Genomic DNA, 21,375 nt, shown 5'->3' with positions numbered 1-21,375 from the left:
TGGCTAATACACGACCTAGGAGGATGTTGATAACACTTGAGTTTGTTTATTGTTACTCGCGAGTTCATTGGAAGCTCGCTTGCTAATATGTCAACAAAGCCTCGTGGCTTGGCAACTAGCATGCTAGCACGCCCACAAATAGCACTCAGCTGTCAATCAAAAGTCAATCAAGGAAAACGCTTGACTTGAATGTTGTTTGGTGTATTCTTCTGCAAATAGAAGCTGATGGCCACAATGAAAGAGAGTGATGGCTTCACCTGCTACATCCTTCACATCTCATCACCAACATCTTCTACAAAAGGTAACACATGCCTATTTGCTTCTGTTTTATTCTGTGTAGCTGGTGGCGAGTGGATCAAAACATTAGGTACACCTGCACAAGCTACACATAATACGAATACTGCTCATATTTTCTGAATATTGGTTTTAAAAATAACATGTTAAAAACACCTGTAAAAAAAAAAAAAAAGAGAAACTGTTTAAATATTGAACAAATTATTTATTGAAATAGGCCCATGTCTCTTTTGGTCATTGGATATTTGTTTAACAACATATATCAAAAATAAAACGAATTTCTAATTTCAACGTTTTAAAAATTGAAATACAGCTCGATTTTCTCGTTTGGTTGTTTGGAACGAGCAAGGAAAAGCCTCGTAACAGTTTAATTATTAATTTATATTTCAAAAACGTAAATAGGATAAAGCACGAAGCAAAAACAAAAAAACTCGTAACCGTGAGCATTTCTCATACTGGCCAGGAGATGGCGATCTGGCGTCTAAAAAAAACGATACCCATTCTGTATGACCATCTCCAGTCAAAATTCCACAAACGGTAACTAAACACGTGGAGATAATTGCTGGTTAATGCGAGTATAATAATAAAACAAGGAAAAGCAGACATTGCTTTTAAGTTGTGGTTTGGAAAAACATGTATAAAATGCTCATTTTCTTTCGTATTATTTTCAAATTTGAAGTGGAACGAGGGAAGACTTCATGCTGTGATCCTTTTGCGTTTCCCAGTTCACAGCACCATGCTACACTCATTTCCATGGCAGACTTTGTGAAAAATAATAATAATGGAAAAAAAAATAGACGTACATAAAATGTCTTTTTTTTTTTTTTTCTTAATTCAAACTTGCATTACTCCGTGCCAGTAGCACTTTAACATATTCTAACTGTTGGGGAGAAAAATCAAAGTGTCATCTTCAAAAAGATAAAAATTTTGCTGATACCCCAAAAACAGCTTCTTACTTTACTCTGGGTGCATCTTTTTTTTTACATTTTTTTTAAGGCGTTTTAGAAGAAAAAAAAAAAAAAGACAGGCACAAATCAGGCCTGGACAAAAACATTAAGGTGGTACAATAATACTAACAGTAAATGGCAACAAAGTTTTCAATAACACCTGATGGAATTATTTTAAGGAGAACATCAATTCAAAATGCTCAAAGTGTCACTCTGTTCAAACACAAGTCTCATTTCTCAACTTAATTGAATGCCCAATGGCGAGGAAAAACAAACCAAACAAAACAGTAAAACATCATTGTTGCTACAAAGCACACAAAACCAGAAGGAATTTTTTTTTTCTTTTTTTTTGCCCATGTGTTTTGACATGGAGTGAAACCCTGAGAATGCAGTCATGAGCAAACTTGAAGTGATAGTGGAGAATATGTCTGAAAATGTTGCCCAAATGAAACAAATTCCCACTTTACAAGTTTGAAAATGTCTGTCATGCTCATCCACAACCTTCAACGTGTCCCGAAAGTCAAATTATTTTCAGTCTTAGAGGCATCATCATCATTTAAAAAATAAATAAATAAATAAATAATTGTCCAGGCATGTTTTGTGATTAAAAAAGAGATTTATTTATGCCTGTGTTTTTTTTATTTTATTTTTATTTTAAACATTTTTAAATGTTATTGTTTTCTTTCTTTCTTCGTTTCTTAATCACGCTACCTGGATAGTTGGGGGGGAAATCCACCCTTTTTAGCACTTTTGCTGAATGGCACCAAACCTCAATGGCAGTAATGGGACTTGGGCAACAAATTGATATCAGTGTAAAATAAAAAAGAAAAAATAAATAAATCCTGTTGGGCTTTTTTTCATAGACTTGATGAAGGTTTTTGATACTGTAGATCACAATATATTAATGAAGAAGAAGAAGAAGAAGAAAAAAAAAAAGATTAAATATGGCGTGAGAGTCCTGACACATAAATGACCTAAAAGTTATGTAGATGACAGAAATGACGTCAGTATGTGCTGCTTAATCATTTCAAATCAAATGATGACTCACGAGGTCACAAGGGTCTGTGCTCACGCTTCAACTAGTCATAAAAAAATAAAAATTAAATTGAATACATAAAAAAACACAAAAAAAAATCACCCTTGAAGGCAGTTATTTTTCTTGGTACTTGTGTAACACGATCCCCTGATGTATCCTTTTTTGTCAGAGTGGCTAATATGAAAGAATAAGATGAAAAACATTCCAATAATGTGTCAATCAGATTTCAAAACTATGTTCTCTTATCCTCATACCTACGATTAAGGTCTTCCAACATATTTTTCAAATTGTCTTTTTTTTTTTTTTTCCTTCTTCAACCCATCGGTACTGGTAAATGCCTAAACAATGTTCCTTTCTTTTGGGGATTTTTTTTTTTTTTTTTTTTTTTTTTTTTTTGACCACCGCAAAAAATAATTTTCTTAGTTTATTGTACACACTCAACTTTCAAATAATGTTCCTGTTTTTGAATAAAGGGATATAATTATTATTTTTTAATCCAATTAATTGCCCGCCAAAATAATCGACTGGTTAATCAATTATTGCAGTTAGTTGCAGCCATAATTAAGATTTTTATATTTAGCATGCAATTGTTTTCTATTACAATTTAAAATCTGAATATTTAAATTGGACATTTTCTGAGTTTGAAATTTTGTTGAAGCCATTCCTTGTGGAAGGGAAGACTTCACCTGATGCACAAAAAATAAATCAAAATAAAATAAAATAAAAATAAGTATCCAGCATGCTCAAAAGACTGATGACTTATCAGTTAGTGGACAAAACTCAAAATATTGAATCAAAAACATTTGGAAATAAATATAAAAATTGATTCTGAGAATAAAAACGTCAAGTGTACCATCATTATTAACTAACTCATTTAAAAATAATAAATAGATGAATAAATAAAAATATTAAATCCATCCATTTACTCCAGTGGTCGTGTGGTGGGGACAGCAGCTTTAGGAGGGAAGAAGCCCAGGCTTGCTTCTCCCCAGCCACTTTAAGCAGCTCATCTGACGTTCGTTCCCAGGCCAGCCAAGAGACACGCGTCTCTCCAAGCGTGTCTTGCCTCGTCCCCGGGGCCCCAAACACTCGTGAACAAGACCCCAACCAACAAGAGTTTGCCTCCCTAGTCAGGGGGTCTTTTTTTTTTTTTTTTTTTTTTTTTTTTTTGGGCCGCCACCCACCTCGCTTTGGCCCCTCCTCCAGGTGGTGATCCCATAGGAAGACGGGCCCACATTGCCTTTTTGGGCGATGTCAAAATATGTAATCAATAATATAGATTGACATTCAAGTTTTGTAAGTTTTTGAAAAATGTTTCCTATTTTTGAGAATCATATTTCTGGAATCAAGTATTGTTTTCCCACGGGAAGGTGAAGGAATGAACGAGGAGCAGTTTGTTGCCTGTTGACCTCCAATTTGAACTCGTTTGCATTTTGACATGTCAACAATTGTTTAGAATATTACTCACTGCTTTGTTTTTTTTTTTGTTTGTCTGCATGATTGACAGCCTGGGGGAGATGTCAGCAGCCGACACGCTTGACGGACGGACGACGGCAACCTGCATTTGGACACATGATTGTGAGTACGTACGCAGTGTTGTGTGTTTAAGGAGCTGGCCCCGCCCACCCGGCCAATTCCCAAAGATTCTCCCAAGCCTCTCAAAGCACTGAGAATCTTGCACGGAGAATCTTTGGCAATCGGGCCCCTCATGTGTGATGTTACATCGGCCCACAAGAGGGCCTCGCTCTCGCACATCCTCAAACACTTATGGACAAGGTTGTTTTTTATTTTTTATTTTATTATTTAATTCTTTATTTTTTATTTATTTTTTTTGTCCAGTTAGGATCGGTTTTATTTATTTCTTTTTTCTTTTGGCATGTGCAGTGATTGTCAACCTTTACCCCCTGCAAAATATTTTATCAGCCAGGTAGCCCCTAACCAGGCCAAAGCAAAGACAGGTTGCTTTGATATCGCTTTCTGCTTTATTCAACTTTAAAAAAATAAATAAAAAATAGTTAAATAGTAAACTTAATTGTAAAGTACATTTTTGTGTTCATAAAAATAGTGTCCCACTTTGTGCCCATAATACAGACTTTTTTTGAAAAAGAAATAATTCACTTAATTATTAAATCGATTTAAAAAAATAAATTTTAAAATGTATATTTAATAATGACAAACATGAGCAACAGTCAACACTGAATATTGCATTGTTGCACTGAAGTGACTTTTAGTGAGCAACTTGTGCTTTTGTCAATTTTGGTGGCAGGGAGGCAACTGCTGTCAATCAAGCTTTTTTATGTATTTGTTATTTTTTTGCATGGCTGCTGCTTTGTCAATCTTTTCAAACGTCATTTGAGAAGTGCTGATACGTCATGCCTATTTTTGGTCAGGTTGACATTTCTGCTGTCACATGACTGCTTTTCACTTGACATGTTGACACACCTGCAATGCCTCGTTAGCCCTGACGAAGAGTTTTTACCTTGACAATAAACTCATCTGGCAGTCAACCAAAGGCTTCTCCGCCACTTTTTGCCCCCATTAGGTCTAAGTTTTTTGACTTTCTTTGTGTTTTATTCATTTATTTATTTGAAAACCTGTCCAGAAGTGTGTGAGGATGTTGGAAAGTACTTGTCACTTACTTTTTATCCCGGTCCGTACGAGATGTCGGATGTGCTCACGTGGTGTCCGTGTGTCATTGGAAGGAAGTCAGGTGACAGGTGAGCTCCTTCAGCCGAGTTGGTCCCACATACATGCAAAAAGCGCCTGAAATGCTTTCAAAACTTTTAACAATAAATGCTTCAACTTGAACGGACGTCTTTTGTCTTTTTATCCGTCAATGTGCCCTCAACTGCTTTGGTTCGTCGTGGCAAACCATGTGAAAGGTTGAGGAGAGTTTGCCAGCAGTCATCAAACCAGTGTGTCATCTCGTCTTACTCATCCTGTTTGCTCTCCAAATGGTGAAATTGATGTCACTTGCTATCAAATGTTGACATTTTCATTACTTTGTCTGTGGTGAAGACAAAAAGTGTTTTGTCCATTGTCGTGACTGATGTGCAACTCTCACCTCAACACTCAAAATGGCTTCCAAAAGCTCTAACTCTGCCCCAATTTTGGCTCCACCAATCAGGAAGCGGCACAAATTTGCATAACCACGCCCACTCCAAACCAACCAATCACAACGCACGGTTTTGCAAACTTTTGCAATTCTGACCAATCACGGCCCTTAAAAATTTTGTAGCCACGCCCATTTATACTGACCAATCACAGCGCTTCTTTTCACAGAGCCACGCCCACTTTTTAACCAATCACAGCCCTTTATCCTCATTGCTCCTCCCACTTCCAGAGCTATCAGCCAATCATCAAGCAGTATTCCAGCCTTGTCCCACCCAATTTCAAAAAAAAAAAATAATAATTCATGGGGAGAAAAAAAATCCAGGAAATAAAAAATCCAGAAAAAAAAAAAAAAAAAAAAATCAGGATTTTTTTTTTTTTTAATTCCTGAATTTTTTTTTTTTTGATTCCTGAATTTTTTTTTAAAGTTCTTTTTGTGTAAGTTTAATATATATATTTTTTTTAACGTTTTTGTGATGTTTGAAAATGACAAGAGTTGAAATGTACTTTTGTAATCGAGCTTTATTTTATTTTTTTTTGCAGAGTAGACATGAAATGACAAAGCAAACAAGTTACAAGTTGGATGACATTCTGCTTGTGGTCAAGAAGTCAGCCAGGAACAAGATGGACCTAAGACAACGAAAGACAAAAAAGTGAGTCAAAGTCAACTTGTAGTGCAGAAAAATAGGTTTTTGGCATGAAACTTACCAAGACAAGTTGTCTTCTGGAACGGTTTCCACACTGCTGCATTTTCAGGAAGCTCATCGTGTTTCTTGCTGCCTGTAAAGAAAAATACCAATAAAAGTGAGGAGTTGATCAAAGTTTGCATGATTGTGCAATGAAGAGTGTCATGTACCTTGTGGATGCAAAATCAGCGAGAAAATCTGAAGTTGTGCGCACGCTTGTCCAACTTTGACTGAGTAGGTAAACCCGCCGTCGTCTTCCACTTGACAAAATTCAAATGAGAATTGAAAGCTGAAATCAAACTTTCTCTCTTGCCAGCTGAGGACAACGACTGCAATCAGTCTCTTTCACCTTGGAGCATCCAGCAGCTTCATCTGCAACACAACATGCAAGGTGGACACCATGGCAAGCAGACAATTTTTTTTTTTAGCAGACACTTTTTTTTTTTTTTAAATAATTAGCCTTCTGTTGAAGCAGCACGTCTAGCATGTTGGCACACTAAGAGGACAGACAAACCTGCACAACCCAAGCAAGGGACCAGTCAACATGCTCATTTATTTTATTTATTTTAAAGTAAAACGTTGAAAATGGAGGCAGCTTGGAGCACCACCTGCAAGGAGTCGTCTTCATTGCAGAAACTCCGACCCGCCCCACTTGGACTGGAAGGTGCGCTGCATGCAGTCAAAGAGAATGCAGGTGGGTGCACTTTAAAACGTTTAATTGGCTAATTTGTTTGGAGTTCACGTTTTGGCACTCATGTTGGACACAAGTTGATCATGTCTGATGGACTGCACCATCTAAGATTTTGAGAAAAAAAAAAATGGGTTAATCAAGTTAACTCTTTGCAACAGGTCCAAACCTCGATGAAGATGACTTTGACCTGCACCAGTGGAGCCATGCTGCGTCAATCAGGCTCTTCACCACCACCTGGTGGACAACAGCAGGAAGAACATGTGAGGGTAAAGTACCTTGTTGAGGAGGCTTCCCCAATTCTGGGCCCGAGTCCTGTAGGATTTACATTTTTCTGTACATTACACCTGACTCTTAAAGATTAGAATCAGGTGTGCAGAAAAAAAAAAAAAAAAAAAAAAGTAAAACCTGCACGACTCTGGCCCTGAAGGACCAGAATTGGAGGAAGGTCCTGACTGCAGTTTCTCATTGCCGCTTTGGTGAAACAAATGGAAAAAGAAAATGTTCACTTGTTGCCAGTCTTGTTCCACAGCTCTTTGAAGCGCCGTCCATCTCATCCAGATCTCCTGTGCCGAGCTCGTTATGCCTGAAGTGATACAAGAGGTTCAATCACATGCTGAAATAAACGTGTCAAACATTTGGGCTCTTGTGAACGTGTGTGTTTCACCAGTGAAGGGCAGCACTGGACGCCTCTTCCACGACGACGTGCAGCTGCTGGCCTGAAAGATACGACAACGTTTGTGTAAGCATTTTAACTTTTACAACAGTCGGCCTTACAAGCTAGTTTAGCTTAGTTGAAAGTCTCATGAAGCCACGCCTCAAACGACAGCAAGTCGGCCATTTTAGAGCCTGTGGACAGAAATAAGAATCAACAACCTGAAACTTTATTTTGTCTGTTTAATAGATATATTTAATAAAAACTTACATTCTGCCATTTTTTGCAGTCAATCTGGCCGTTGTGTTTTAGATGCGAGCCTGTGGACAGAAAGGAGACATTTAGAAACACTTGATACAAACTGGTTTGTTTGTGAGTCCACGTTGAAACGCACAGCAAGTCGGCCATTTTAGGCTCAATTTGAAGATTTCCACCTGTAGACAAACAATTAGACAATTAACACGCATGTATTTAAATCTGCTTGATTCAGTCCGTGTAATTGTTAAATTTTGGTCTACTTACCTTCCGGAAAACGTCGCTTGCTTTTCGTCGCGATTATGGAAAAAAAAATGTGACAATAAAGGCGTTTTGGTGCAGTTTAACCTCATGGAACCATTTTTTTAGTAGCAACGCTGGCACAAACGTGTTTGCAAGATGCAAGCACGCCAAAAGTGCTACATTGCGTTAAAAGTTAACAAGAGTAGCGAATTTAGAGTTATTAAAAGCGCGAACACTAACCTGGTCAAAGTGTTGTAAGATCTTGTGGAAATTCGTGCGGAGCAGCAGGAAGACGAGGACGACGCGATGCTGTCTGAGGTGAGAAAGAATGAACGTCGCGTTTCTTCCGGCTTAAATAGGTTTCCGGTGATGACGTCACTATTTAAAAAAAAAAACAAGCAAAAAAATAAAAAAGTTCGCTATTTAACATAGAAACAAACACAAATCGAAGTTTACTGCATTGAATAAGCAAGAGAGAAACATTCAAAGCGCTTCATAGTAAGACGCGTCCACCGCGTCCGGGGCTTGAACCCGGTTCGTCTGCTCCGGAGACATGATCCTTCACCACTCGGCCAGCAGTTCTCATGCCGGTTTCGTTTTTTCGAACGTATTCATCAAGTGTCACAGTGACGCAGCAAATCGCAAATGCGTCAAACAACATTTAAATACGACCAAACGACTGAATTTTTTCACTTCGAGATAGTCGAGTGGTAAATGACTTCGCCTGTGCATCAGCACGCTCGGGTTCGATTCTCACTCTTTCTTGCTTTTGAATTGTAAATTGGGGTCTCCGGGGATCGAACCGTGGTCGTCTGCACACCAGGCAAAGTTTTTACCGCTCGGCCACTTTGTCCGAGTTGCGGTGATTTATGTTTTAGTATTCCAAGTGACAAATGCACATTGATCCTTTACGTAACATGGACGTCGACTTGTCCACCACAAGCCAGCCGCTGGCACGTTGGCTTTGGCAGGACTGCTTGTGTTTCCTTTCGCCATCAAAGTGAACATTTACCAAAGTCAAAATGTCAAGTTCACCTCCATCACTAAACCTGTCCTGCCCGATATCCACTTGAAACATTTGACTGACCATTCACTTTTTAAATATCAGCTTGCACGTTAGCATTGCTCAGTGTTTCATACAAATAGCAGACGAGTATTTCAATTGTAAACTTTGTCATGACTCGATTTGAGCATATTTGTCATGGTGTGGTCTGCTTTCATTGTCAAGCCGCAGGGGGCTCGTCTTGGAATTGCTAAGTCACTTTATGACTGAAGTAAAGAAGCAGTGGAGTTTTGGTACTTGTGCTTTATTACGAGAAACAAAGATGAATTCACAATATTACACGGGAACAAATGTGGGGACACTTGGGGGTGGGAGAGCTGCCGACTCGTCATCTGGTGGTCTCACAGCGGCCAGGCAGTTTGGAAGAGGACCCAGAGCACCACATGTTCTCTGCAGGGGGGTGACATATGGGGACATTACATTAGGTACAAACGCACAATCAAATACAACATCTCGAGAAAATATGATGCAGTTGTTTTACTTGACCATTTTGCAATAGAACTGTGTGATATGGGCATTTTATATACACCAATAATACAAACTGAACGAAGCAACTGGTAAATTTCTGTGATCTTTTATTTGATTTTCCTCACACAAAAGTACAAATTTTATATAGACCACACAATTCAATTCAATATTCTAATAAGTACCATGTAACGTGCGATGGACGCGCTCTCAATAGCCAAATGCGAGGCCGCCATATTGCTCCTCCCAATAAATGTTTATCGGCATACGATTCTATAAATTTACAGTATCCAAATTGGAGAAAATATTTGACAGTAATTAGTAGAAATAGCATGATTTATGTTTTTCTTTTTAATTCATTAAACAGAACTTAAGGCATTTTACACCTGCCTTCAATACATATATAAATTATATGCATCCAATACACTCGTATTAGAAAACAATCAGTGTGACCAAGAAAATAGGTCAAACCGGCATAAATCGGCGAGCAATGATACATGGTGAACTTGTGCACGCTGTCCGTTGTAAGGAGGACTTCCCAAGAATGAAAAAAAAAAAAAAAAAGATGTTTTGACCAAATTTTGGCGTCAACAACTGAGCAGGTTATTTCAACAAAGCACATTCGCCATTTTCATTTCCGTTACAAAAACTCAATTTACTTAAGGTTTTGAAAGATTGGAAGTGTTTCCCTAGCGCCAACAGATTGCTGGCCAGCAGAAAAAATAAAATAAAGTTTGAAACGGTGGTAAAAGAGCGAGCCGTTCTCATTGAAGCAAAGAAACGCATTGTGACGTGATGTGCTCGAACCTCAAACGCTCTTTTACCTCAAATGTGCAAATCCTACAAGAAGCAAAACGTCATGTGAGAAAGGGCAACAAACGCCAAAAAGTTGCTCGTGTGCTCACCTACCGAGCTGACAGAAGACCACGCATATGGTCGCAAAAAATAAACAAACCTGTACCACGCGAGCTGCAGTCGGACGTGACGTCAGGCCACCATTCAAATTCTTCCGCTTGTTGCACACTAGCGCCGCCTGCTGGCCTGTCATCAGGATAGCAAAAGTGTCTCACCTTTATAACATATCTATGTTGTTTTTTCACGTTTGTTTTTTAGATCGCCCAGATGTACATGTCTATGTTTTTGTAAGCCTGTAAGCTTCATTTGTTGATAAATAAATGCTTATAAAAAAAAAACACAAGCACGCGGGTCGCCATATATAGACCCTTCCAGTGTGACGTCCCGTTAAAGTGCGCCCCCTTGCGGTGAAGGGAGAGCGTCAATGCGAGTGTATTTGAAAACAATCAGTGTGACCAAGAAAATAGGTCAAACGGTTGATAAATCGGCGAGCAATGATTCATGGTGAACAAGAATGAAAAAAAAAAGATGTTTTGACCAATTTTGGTGTCGACAACTGAGCAGGTTATTTCAACAAAGCACATTCGCCATTTTCATTTCCGTGACAAAAACTCAATTCACTATTAGTTTTGAAAGATTGTTTGGAAGTGTTTCCCTAACGCCAACAGATTGCTGGCCAGCAAGAAAAAATAAAGTTTGAAACGGTGGTAAAAGAGCGAGCCGTTCTCATTGAAGCAAAGAAACGCATTGTGACGTGATGTGCTCGAACCTCAAACGCTCTTTTCCCTCAAATGTGCAAATCCTACAAGAAGCAAAACGTCATGTGAGAAAGGGCAACAAACGCCAAAAAGTTGCTCGTGTGCTCGCCTACCGAGCTGACAGAAGACCACGCATATGGTCGCAGAAAAAACAAACAAACCTGCATCAAGCGAGCTGCAGTCGGACGTGACGTCAGCCCACCATTCAAAATTTTCCGCTTGTTGCACACTAGCGCCGCCTGCTGGCCTGTCATCAGGACTGCAAAAGTGTCTCACCTTTATAACAACATATCAAGAACATCACGATTATCTTTGTGTTTGTCGTGTATCAACCTTCAGATTCTGTGCTTGGACAATGCTTGATCAAAAAGTACAAACACAAAAATAAAAAAAAATAGATAAAAAAAATACAAATAAATGTGTAAATAAATACAAAAATAAACAATCAAATTCATTTATTCATTCATTTACTTCACGCTTTTGGCGTCGACAGCCGAGCAGGTTATTTCACCAAAGCACATTCGCCACTTTCATTTTCGTTTCAAAAAATTATTTTTACTTTTTGTTTTGAAAGATATTTGGAAGTGTTTCCCTAACTCAATCGGATTACCCGAAGATGTAAAACCAAAGAAATATGTACACATTATGAACCTCAACGTAATTTTTATTTTTTATTTTTTCTTCAGACAACCACGTACTTTGCCTTAATGTGAATTGAACGTTCTCGCTTACCGTACGTATAGGAAGCAGAAGCAAGCCTTCAATCAATCGCAGTCCTGTCGTTCGAGTGAGTATTTTAAACTGCCCTTTATATGTGTATGACTAATACACGACCTAGAAGGCTCTTGATAACATTTGAGCTTGTTTAATGTTACTCGCAAGGTCATTGGAAGCTCGCTTGCTAATATGTCAACAAAGCCGGGTGGCTAGGCAGCTAGCACGCCTACAAGTAGCACTCAGCTGTCAATCAAAAGTCAATCAAGGAAAACGCTTGACTTGATTCTTGTTTTCTTCTCCAAACAGAAGCTGACGGCCACAATGAAAATAGAGTAATGGCTTCACATGCTACAAATTGCTACATCTCGTCACCAACATCTTCTACAAAAGGTAACACATGCCTATTTTGCTCCTGTTTTGTTCTTGTGCCGCTGGTGGAGAGTCGCTCAAAACATTCTCACTCTTTGGGTCATTTGATATTCGTTTGAAAACAGATATAGAAATAGAAAAACGAGTCATATTATTTCATTTTCGTTTTAAAATAGAAACACCAAATTTGAAATACAGCTCGTTATTCTCGTTTGGTTGTCTGGAACGAGAAAGGAAAGCCTAGTAACAGTTTAATTATCAATTTTTACTTCAACAACGTAAAAAGGAGACCGCACGAGGCACAAGCCGAAAAAAAAAAACCGACTTGTTTTTTGTTTTTGGATCTCGAAGTTGTCACCCCGAGCATTTCTCATACTGGCCAAGAGATGGCGACATTGACATCTAAAAAAAACAAACAAAAAAACAAACAAAACAACAACCCCAATATCGATTCTATGTGACCATCTCCAGACAAAATTAGACAAACTACACATGTAGACATAATTACCGGTACCCGTCTTTTAATGCAATAATAATAATAATAATAATAATAATAATAATAATAATAATAATGATAATAAAAAAAACGACATACATCAGACATCTCCTATTTTTAAATGTCATTTTATTACAAATATTTTTTAAATGTCTTGTGTTTTTTAAAAATATTTTTAAATGTCTGTATTTTTTTAAAATATTTTAAAATATCTTGTATTTTTTTAATATTTTTAAATATCTTGTATTTTTTTAAATATATTTTTAAATGTCTTGTATTTTTAAAAATATTTTTAAATGTCTTATTTTTAAAAAATATTTTTAAATGTCTCTTGTAGTTAATTTTTTTAAATGTATCTTATATTTTTACAAATATTTTTAAATGTCTTATATATTTTTAAATATTTTTAAATATCTTGTATTTTTTTATATTTATAAATATCTTGTATTTTTTTTAAATATATTTTTAAATGTCTTGTATTTTTTAAAATATTTTTAAATGTCTTATTTAAAAAAAAATATTTTTAAATGTCTCTTGTAGTTAATTTTTTTTAAATGTATCTTATATTTTTACAAATATTTTTAAATGTCTTATATATTTTTAAATCTCTCTCACTCACTCACTAAAACAGTAATGAGACTTCTCCTTACCCGTTCCAGACAGCCAAACGAGAAAATCAAGCTGTATTTCAATCTATTTTAAAACGAAAATCAAATGACTCACTCTTATTTTTAATATTTGTTTTTAAAGAAATATCCACAGACCAAAACACACTGACTGTACACCTGCACAAGCTCCTCATAATATGAATACTGCTAATAATTTCTGAACATTTGTTTAAAAAAAGAAATCTTTTTTTTTTTTTTTTTTTTAAGACGACCTGTCATAAAGAATGAGAAAAACTGTTTAAAGATTGAACAAATATATATATTTATTGAAATAATTCGACTAAGCCCAACATTGGAGTATGGAGTGTCGCCATATGAGAGGTGTCTCTCATTTTGGGTTATCAATTTGGATGTAGCTTTTATTTTGCTGCTGTATGGAGACTCCTCCTTTGGAATTTTCAAAGGCCATTCCGAGCACAATTTCAAACCATCGTCATCATTGATGAATTGTTTAAGTCTCCTTTTTTTTATTTTTTTTTTTATTTTCTTAAAGTCCACTGACTGTTTAAATATTGATACGGCTTGAATATCAAGTATTGTCAAATTTATAGTGCAACCTCTCAAAACGAAAACAGCAAAAGTTATTCTGATTTATAAGAGTGGAGATCAACATTGATTTACTAATTACAAACCTATATATTGTTACTGTCATAGTTCTTTAAAAAAAATAAAAAAATCCAGTAAACTATTTTCACATAAACCTTATTGAGAAAGGCAGTAATGGGACTTGTGGAACAAATTGCTAACAGTGTAGATTGAGAAAAAAATACTGTTGTGATTTTCATAGACATAATGAAGGTTTTTGAAAGGTTTTTAAAAATCTTGTTTTTGCACTTTGTTTATTAAAATAAGTTTCGATTGAAATGTGCTAAAAAGCAGTTTTTGTTGTTTTTTTCTTCTTCAACCCGTAGGTACTGCCTAAATAATGTTACTTTCTTTTGGGGATATTTTTTTAATTTTTTTATTTTTTCAAAAAATAGTTTTACAGTAATCATAATCCGTTTATTGTGCACGGTAAACTTTCAACTAATATTGAAATAATGAAATGTAAAGGTTTTTTTTTTCTATCCAATTAATTGCCCTGCAAAATAATCGACAGATTAATCAATTATTGCTGTTAGTTGCAGCCATAATTAAGATTTTTATATTTAGCATGTATTTTTTTTTCTATTGCAATATAAAATCTGAATATGTAAAGTTTACATTTTCTGAGCTTGAAATCTTGTTGAAGCGATTCCTTGTGGAAGGGAAGACTTTCATCTGACGCACAAAAAAACAAGAAAAAAACTGATCAGTTAGTGGACAAAAGTGAAACTCTTGAATCAAAAAAATTATGAAGATAAATATAACAATTGATTCTGAGAAGAAAAAGCGAAGTGTACCATAATTATTCAAGAAATCGTTTAAATTAATAGATAAATAAATACAAGTGATTTGAAGAATGTGATATTCAAGTTGGTATGTTTTTTTTTTAATTTAAATACTCTTAAGACGCAAACTGTATTGTCAATGTAAAACTGTTTTTAAAAACATTTTCATATTTTTGAGATGGAAAATATCTTTTCAAGATCATTTTCCATTTTTGAGAGTCATATTGCCCGAATCAAGTAATCTTTTTCCACGGGAAGGTGAAGGACTGATGGAGGAGCAGTTTGTTGCTTGTTTGATGTCTAATTTGAACTCATTTTGCCATATTGACGATATCCGATTCTGATCATTATGTGGCCATTGTGAAAAGTGTTGACAATGTGACTCACCGCTTTGTTTTTTTGTCTGGATGATTGACAGCCTCGGGGGACCTTTCAGCAGCCGACAGACTGGACGGACGGACGGATGGACGGCAACCTGCATTTGGACACATGATGATTGTGAGTAAGTACGCAGTGTTGTGATTTTGTAATGGACAAAGGACAAGAAAAAAAAAAAAAAGGATAAACTTAACAAAGGAGCACCTTTATCAATCTTTTCTAATTTTTGTAATGGACAAAGTACAAAAAAATAATAATAATAAAAAATAAAATAAAAAGGATAGGCTTAACAAAGGAGCACCTTTATCAATCTTTTCTAATTTTTGTAATGGACAAAAATAAAATAAAATAAAAAAAAGGATAGACTTAACAAAGGAGCACCTTTATCAATCTTTTCAAATTTTTGTAATGAACAAAAATAAAAAATAAAAAATAAATAAATAAAAAAGGATGAACTTAACAAAGGAGCACCTTTATCAATCTTTTCTAATTTTTGTAATGGGCAAAAATAAAATAAATAAATAAATAAAAAAAAAAGGAAACTTAACAAAGGAGCACCTTTAGCAATCTTTTCTAATGTTTGTAATGGACAAAAATAAAATAAATAATACTAAAAAAAAAGGATAAACTTAACAAAGGAGCACCTTTATCAATCTTTTCTAATTTTTGTAATGGGCAAAAATAAAATAAATAAATAAATTAAAAAAAAAGGAAACTTAACAAAGGAGCACTTTTATCAATCTTTTCTAATTTTTGTAATGGACAAAAAAAAAAAAAGCACTTAACAAAGGAGCACTTTTATCAATCTTTTCAAATTTTTTGTAATGAACAAAAAAAAAAAAAAAAAAAAAAAGGATGAACTTAACAAAGGAACACCTTTATCAATCTTCTAATTTTTGTAATGGACAAAAATAAAAAAAAAAGCACTTAACAAAGGAGCACTTTTATCAATCTTTTAAAATTTTTGTAATGGACAAAAAAAAGAAAAAAAAAAGGATAGACTTAACAAAGGAGCACCTTTATCAATCTTTTAAAATTTTTGTAATGAACAAAAATAAAATAAAAAAAAAAAAAAAAAAAAAAGGATGAACTTAACAAAGGAACACCTTTATCAATCTTCTAATTTTTGTAATGGACAAAAATAAAAATAAAAAAAAGGATAGACTTAACAAAGGAGCACCTTTATCAATCTTTTCTAATTTTTGTAATGGGCAAAAATAAAATAAATAAATAAATTAAAAAAAAAGGAAACTTAACAAAGGAGCACCTTTATCAATCTTTTCTAATTTTTGTAATGGACAAAAAAAAAAAAAGCACTTAACAAAGGAGCACTTTTATCAATCTTTTCAAATTTTTTGTAATGAACAAAAAAAAAAAAAAAAAAAAAAAAAAAAAAAGGATGAACTTAACAAAGGAACACCTTTATCAATCTTCTAATTTTTGTAATGGACAAAAATAAAAAAAAAAGCACTTAAAGGAGCACTTTTATCAATCTTTTAAAATTTTTGTAATGGACAAAAAAAAGAAAAAAAAAAGGATAGACTTAACAAAGGAGCACCTTTATCAATCTTTTAAAATTTTTGTAATGAACAAAAATAAAATAAAAAAAAAAAAAAAAAAAAAAAGGATGAACTTAACAAAGGAACACCTTTATCAATCTTCTAATTTTTGTAATGGACAAAAATAAAAATAAAAGCACTTAACAAAGGAGCACTTTTATCAATCTTTTAAAATTTTTGTAATGGACAAAAAAAAAGAAAAAAAAAAGGATAGACTTAACAAAGGAGCACCTTTATCAATCTTTTAAAATTTTTGTAATGAACAAAAATAAAATAAAAAAAAAAAAAAAAAAAAAAGGATGAACTTAACAAAGGAACACCTTTATCAATCTTCTAATTTTTGTAATGGACAAAAATAAAAAAAAAAGCACTTAACAAAGGAGCACTTTTATCAATCTTTTAAAATTTTTGTAATGGACAAAAAAAAAGAAAAAAAAAGGATAGACTTAACAAAGGAGCACCTTTATCAATCTTTTCAAATTTTTGTAATGAACAAAAATGAAATAAAAAAAAAGAAAAAAAAAAAGACAAAAGGATAGACTTAACAAAGGAGCACTTTTATCAATCTTTTCAAATTTTTGTAATGAACAAAAATAAAAAAATAAAAATAAACAATAAAAAGGATGAACTTAACAAAGGAGCACCTTTATCAATCTTCTAATTTTTGTAATGGACAAAAATAAAATAAATAATAATTAAAAAAAAGGATAAACTTAACAAAGGAGCACCTTTATCAATCTTTTCTAATTTTTGTAATGGACAAAAATAAAAAAAAAATAAAAATAAAAAAGGATAGACTTAACAAAGGAGCACCTTTATCAATCTTTTCAAATTTTTGTAATGAACAAAAATGAAAAAAAAAAAGAAAAAAAAAAAGACAAAAGGATAGACTTAACAAAGGAGCACCTTTATCAATCTTTTCTAATTTTTGTAATGGACAAAGGACAAAAAAACCATACAAAAAAACATGTTGACACACCTGCGATGCCTCGTTAGCCCTGACGAAGAGTTTTTGCCTTGACAATAAACTCTTCTGTCAGTCTGCCAAAGGCTTCTCCATGACTTTTTGAGCACCTGTTAGCTCCGCCATTTTCTACCTTGTTTTTTTTTTTTAAATGAACTTGTGATTTGAAAACCTGTCCAGAGGTGTGTGAGGATGTTGCAAAGTACACGGCACTTACGTTTGATTGCCAGTGCGAGATGTCGGTTGGTGTGCTCACGTGGTGTCCGTGTGGCATTGGAAGGAAGTGACGTCACATGTGAGCTCCTTCAGCTGAGTCGGTCCCACACAAAAGCGCCTCAAAGGCTTTCAAATTGTCATGTCAAGCTTTTGTGTTCAATAAATGCTTCAACTTGAACGGGCGTCTTTGTGTTTTATCAGTCAAATGTGCCCTCGGCGCATTGGAAGCCTTTGCTGTGTAGTGGCAAACAAACGATTCTGAGTCTGACAGCAGTTTACCACTCTGTCGTCTCATATTCCTCCTCCTGTTGCTCTCCAAATTGTCAAATTTGAGCCACTTTGGCTGACGTGAACACAAAAAGTCTCGTGTTCATTGGAGTAACTGATGTGAAACTCTTACCTCAACACTTCAAAATGGCTTCCAGAAGCTCTCTGCTGCTTTGACTACCTCTAACTCCGCCCAGTTTTGGCTCCACCAATCACGAAGCAGCTCAAATTTGCATAACCACGCCCACCCCAAACCGACCAATCACTGTGTTCGATTTTGCAAAAACGGGCTTACTTTTGCAATTCTGACCAATCACGTCGCTTTAAAATTTTATAACCACACCCACTTACACCAACCAATCACAGCGCTTCTAGTTTGCATAGCCACACCCACTTATCAACCAATCATAGCCTTTTATCCTCATTGCTCCGCCCACTTCCAGAACTATTAGCCAATCACAAACCAGTATTCCGGCCTCATCCTGCCCAATTTGAGGGGAAAAAAAAAAAATTTCCAGGGAAAAAAAAAAACCAAAAAAAAAAAAAGAAATCCAAAAAAGAATTTAAAAGTTGTTTTTTTTTTTTAAAGTTTATATTTTTTTTTTATGTTATTTTTTTTTTTATGTTTGTGATGTTTTGGGAAACAAATCAAGAATTAAAGTGTTCTTTTGTAATCAAGCTTTATTTTTTCTTTTGCAGAGTCAATCACAAAGCAAACAAAAGTTACATGTTGGATGATCTTGTGGTCAACAGGTCAGCCAGGAAGAAGAACATGGACCTAAAAAAAAAAAAATAAGTCTGCTCCTCACTGCATGTGGTCAAGTGGCTGGCCAGGAAGAAGAACGTGGACCTAAGACGGCAAAAAAAAAAAAAAAGTGAGTCACAAAGTTAAGTCAACTTCTAGTGCAGAAAAAAAAAAAAAGTTTAGCATGAAAAACCTACCAAGACGAGTTTTCTGTAACTTGTTTCCACACCACTGCATTTTCAGGAAGCTCATCACCTTCCTTGCTGCCTAAAGAGGAAAAAAAAAGGCGAGTTGATCAAGGTTGGCCTGATTGTGCAATCAAGAGTGTCAACATCTGCCATGTACCTTGTGGATGCAAAATCAGCAAGAAAAGCACAAGTTGTTGGCTTGTTGTTGAACTTTGGCCGTCAGCAGGTACCCCGTCGTCCTCCACACTGGACACATCAAATTCAAATGAGACAATTGAAAGCTGAAATCAAACTTTTTCTCTTACCAGCTGAGGACACCAACTCCAATCAGTCTGCTTTCTTTCATCTTGGAACATCCAGCAGCTTCATCTGCAACACAACATGCAAGGTGGACACCATGGCAAACAGACACTTTTTTTTTTTTTTTTTTTTAAATAATTAACCTCTTGTTGAAGCAGCACGCCGAACATGCTGGCACACCTGTGAAGAGGACGGACAAACCTGCACAATACAAGCAAGGGACTAGGCAACATGCTCATTTATTTTCTTTATTTTAAACTACAATGTTGAAAATGGAGGCAGCTTGGAGCACCACCTGCAAGGAGTCGTCTTGATTGCAGAAACTCCGACAGGCCCCACTTGGACTGGAAGGTGCGCTGCATGCAGTCAAAGAGAACGCAGGTGAGTGCACTTTAAAACGTTTAATTGGCAAATTTGTTTGGAATTTACGTTGGCACTCATGTTGGACACAAGTTGATCATGTCTGATGGACTGCACCATCTAGAATTTTAAGGAAAAAAATGTGTTAATCAAGTTAAATCTTTGCAACAGGTCCAAACCTTGATGAAGATGACTTTGACCTGCACAGGAGGAGCCATGTTGGGTCAATCAGGCTCTTCACCACCACCTGGTGGACAACAGCAGGAAGAACATGCAAGAGGGTAAAGTACCTTGTTAACCAGGCTTCCCCAATTCTGGTCCTTTTGGGCCTGAGTCCTGTACGATTTACATTTTTCTGTACATCACACCTGACTCTTAAAGATCAGAATCAGCTGTTGTGCAGAAAAATGTAAAACCTGAAGGACCAGAATTGGAAGAGGGTCCTGACTGCAGTTTCTCATTGCCAATTTGGTGAAACATTAAATGGAAAAAGAAAATGTTCACTTGTTGCCAGTCTTGTTCCACAGCTCTTTGAAGCTGTCGTCCATCTCATCCAGATCTCCTGTGCCGAGCTCGTTATGCCTGAAGTGATACAAGAGGTTCAATCACATGCTTAAATAAACGTGTCAAACATTTGGGCTCTTGTGAACGTGTGTTTCACCAGTGAAGGGCAGCACTGGACGCCTCTTCCACGACGACGTGCAGCTGCTGGCCTGAAAGATACGACAACGTTTGTGTAAGCATTTTAACTTTTGCAACAGTCGGCCTTACAAGCTAGTTTAGCTTAGTTGAAAGTCTCATGAAGCCACGCCTCAAACGACAGCAAGTCGGCCATTTTAGAGCCTGTGGACAGAAATAAGAAACACAACCTAAAACTTTATTTTGTCTGTTTTAATAATAGATATATTTAATAAAAACTTGCATTCTGCCATTTTTGCAGTCAATCTGGCCGTTGTGTTGAAGATGCAAGCCTGTGGACAGAAAGGAGACATTTAGAAACACTTGATACAAACTGGTTTGCTTGTGAGTCCACGTTGAAACGCACAGCAAGTCGGCCATTTTAGGCTCAATTTGAAGATTTCCACCTGTAGACAAACAATTAGACAATTAACACGCATGTATTTAAATCTGCTTGATTCAGTCCGTGTAATTGTTAAATTTTGGTCTACTTACCTTCCGGAAAACGTCGCTTTGTTTTCATCGCGATTCTGGAAAAAAAATGTGACAATAAAAGCGTTTTGGTGCAGTTTAACCTCGTAGAACCTTTTTTTTAGTAGCAATGCTGGCACAAACGTGTTTGCAAGATGCAACCACGCCAAAAGTGCTACATTGCGTTAAAAGTGAACAAAAGTAGCGAATTTAAAGTTATTAAAAGCGCGAACACTAACCTGGTCAAAGTGTTGTAAGATCTTGTGGAAATTCGTGCGGAGCAGCAGGAAGACGAGGACGAAGCGATGCTGTCTGAGGTGAGAAAGAATGAACGTCGCGTTTCTTCCGGCTTAAATAGGTTTCCGGTGATGACGTCACTATTTAAAAAAAAAAACAAGCAAAAAAATAAAAAAGTTCGCTATTTAACATAGAAACAAACACAAATCGAAGTTTACTGCATTGAATAAGCAAGAGAGAAACATTCAAAGTGCTTCATAGAAAGACGCGTCCACCGCGTCCGGGGCTTGAACCCGGTTCGTCTGCTCTGCAGACATGATCCTTCACCACTCGGCC

At 35.7% G+C, this 21,375-nt stretch overlaps 2 protein-coding genes and 3 long non-coding RNA genes across 36 annotated transcripts in view; 2 read left to right on the top strand and 3 right to left on the bottom strand.

The window, feature by feature from the left end:
• The window catches only part of LOC144008136 (uncharacterized), a 34,573-nt gene that overhangs the window by 168 nt on the left and 13,030 nt on the right, over positions 1-21,375 (top strand). For 3 of the 12 annotated variants that reach the window (XR_013280643.1, XR_013280650.1, XR_013280649.1), the window contains exons 2-7: positions 220-301; positions 3,785-3,855; positions 5,932-6,041; positions 6,145-6,308; positions 6,391-6,477; positions 6,647-6,768. This is a non-coding gene — a long non-coding RNA (uncharacterized LOC144008136). Of the gene's footprint in view, positions 1-219; positions 302-3,784; positions 3,860-5,931; positions 6,042-6,144; positions 6,313-6,390; positions 6,478-6,646; positions 6,769-6,923; positions 7,402-19,824; positions 20,390-20,593; positions 20,604-21,375 lie in introns of those variants that run through there. The other 9 variants (XR_013280645.1, XR_013280647.1, XR_013280644.1 and 6 more) reach the window with 9 other exon arrangements.
• On the bottom strand, positions 5,899-8,387 carry LOC144008134 (uncharacterized). Of its 10 annotated transcripts, XR_013280634.1 has the most exons (12): positions 8,156-8,387; positions 7,940-7,959; positions 7,812-7,851; positions 7,688-7,737; positions 7,430-7,611; positions 7,171-7,348; positions 6,953-7,077; positions 6,817-6,869; positions 6,683-6,743; positions 6,424-6,446; positions 6,097-6,334; positions 5,899-6,018 (listed from the first exon to the last, which is right to left on the bottom strand). It is a non-coding gene; the product is annotated as an uncharacterized LOC144008134 (long non-coding RNA). The 10 variants fall into 10 exon arrangements; XR_013280637.1 differs by having other exon boundaries at positions 6,097-6,168; positions 6,245-6,334; positions 7,688-8,387; XR_013280635.1 differs by having other exon boundaries at positions 7,430-7,481; positions 7,540-7,611; positions 7,688-8,387.
• LOC144008133 (uncharacterized) lies at positions 9,208-18,217 on the bottom strand. Of its 4 annotated transcripts, XM_077508233.1 has the most exons (6): positions 17,795-18,217; positions 15,064-15,151; positions 14,510-14,566; positions 11,218-11,332; positions 10,399-10,484; positions 9,208-9,368 (listed from the first exon to the last, which is right to left on the bottom strand). In XM_077508233.1, the coding sequence occupies exons 3-6, from the start codon at positions 14,564-14,566 to the stop codon at positions 9,255-9,257; spliced, it is 372 nt and encodes a 123-aa protein (XP_077364359.1). In that variant the 5' UTR covers positions 15,064-15,151; positions 17,795-18,217; the 3' UTR covers positions 9,208-9,254. The 4 variants fall into 4 exon arrangements, 1 of the variants encoding a protein (XP_077364359.1); XR_013280628.1 differs by lacking the exon at positions 10,399-10,484; XR_013280629.1 differs by lacking the exons at positions 10,399-10,484; positions 14,510-14,566.
• On the top strand, positions 11,449-19,691 carry LOC144008141 (uncharacterized). The gene is made up of 7 exons (XR_013280672.1): positions 11,449-11,843; positions 12,080-12,163; positions 15,095-15,174; positions 18,814-18,935; positions 19,049-19,219; positions 19,302-19,381; positions 19,452-19,691. It is a non-coding gene; the product is annotated as an uncharacterized LOC144008141 (long non-coding RNA).
• Positions 18,742-21,341, bottom strand: LOC144008130 (uncharacterized). Of its 9 annotated transcripts, XM_077508224.1 has the most exons (11): positions 21,042-21,341; positions 20,827-20,861; positions 20,699-20,738; positions 20,576-20,624; positions 19,854-20,496; positions 19,723-19,773; positions 19,589-19,649; positions 19,299-19,362; positions 19,151-19,239; positions 19,003-19,072; positions 18,742-18,910 (listed from the first exon to the last, which is right to left on the bottom strand). In XM_077508224.1, exons 5-11 carry the CDS (start codon positions 19,869-19,871, stop codon positions 18,784-18,786), a joined length of 480 nt encoding a protein of 159 aa, XP_077364350.1. In that variant the 5' UTR covers positions 19,872-20,496; positions 20,576-20,624; positions 20,699-20,738; positions 20,827-20,861; positions 21,042-21,341; the 3' UTR covers positions 18,742-18,783. The 9 variants fall into 9 exon arrangements, with proteins under 9 accessions (XP_077364350.1, XP_077364355.1, XP_077364357.1 ...); XM_077508229.1 differs by having other exon boundaries at positions 19,854-19,900; positions 20,158-20,235; positions 20,315-20,861; XM_077508231.1 differs by having other exon boundaries at positions 19,854-20,235; positions 20,315-20,366; positions 20,425-20,861.

This window comes from Festucalex cinctus, chromosome 19 (genome assembly GCF_051991245.1).
Source record: "Festucalex cinctus isolate MCC-2025b chromosome 19, RoL_Fcin_1.0, whole genome shotgun sequence".
Classification (NCBI taxonomy): Eukaryota; Metazoa; Chordata; class Actinopteri; order Syngnathiformes; family Syngnathidae; genus Festucalex; species Festucalex cinctus.
This window is presented reverse-complemented; position numbering and strand designations above follow the sequence as displayed.

What these genes read in the sequence shown, in the direction of transcription:
- LOC144008133 (XM_077508233.1), bottom strand. Translation starts at nt 14,566, where the DNA reads ATGAAAGTCTTCCCTTCCACAAGGAATCGCTTCAACAAGATTTCAAGC. An exon ending in AGATTTCAAGCTCAGAAAAT is followed by an intron (nt 11,333 to 14,509) that starts GTAAACTTTACA and finishes GTTGTTATAAAG; the next exon opens with GTGAGACACTTTTGCAGTCC. An exon ending in CTGCAGCTCGCGTGGTACAG is followed by an intron (nt 9,369 to 10,398) that starts GTTTGTTTATTT and finishes ACCCCCCTGCAG; the next exon opens with AGAACATGTGGTGCTCTGGG.
- LOC144008130 (XM_077508223.1), bottom strand. An exon ending in TGTCCAACATGAGTGCCAAC is followed by an intron (nt 19,650 to 19,722) that starts GTAAATTCCAAA and finishes GACTGCATGCAG; the next exon opens with CGCACCTTCCAGTCCAAGTG. An exon ending in GCTGATTTTGCATCCACAAG is followed by an intron (nt 19,073 to 19,150) that starts GTACATGGCAGA and finishes TTTCCTCTTTAG; the next exon opens with GCAGCAAGGAAGGTGATGAG.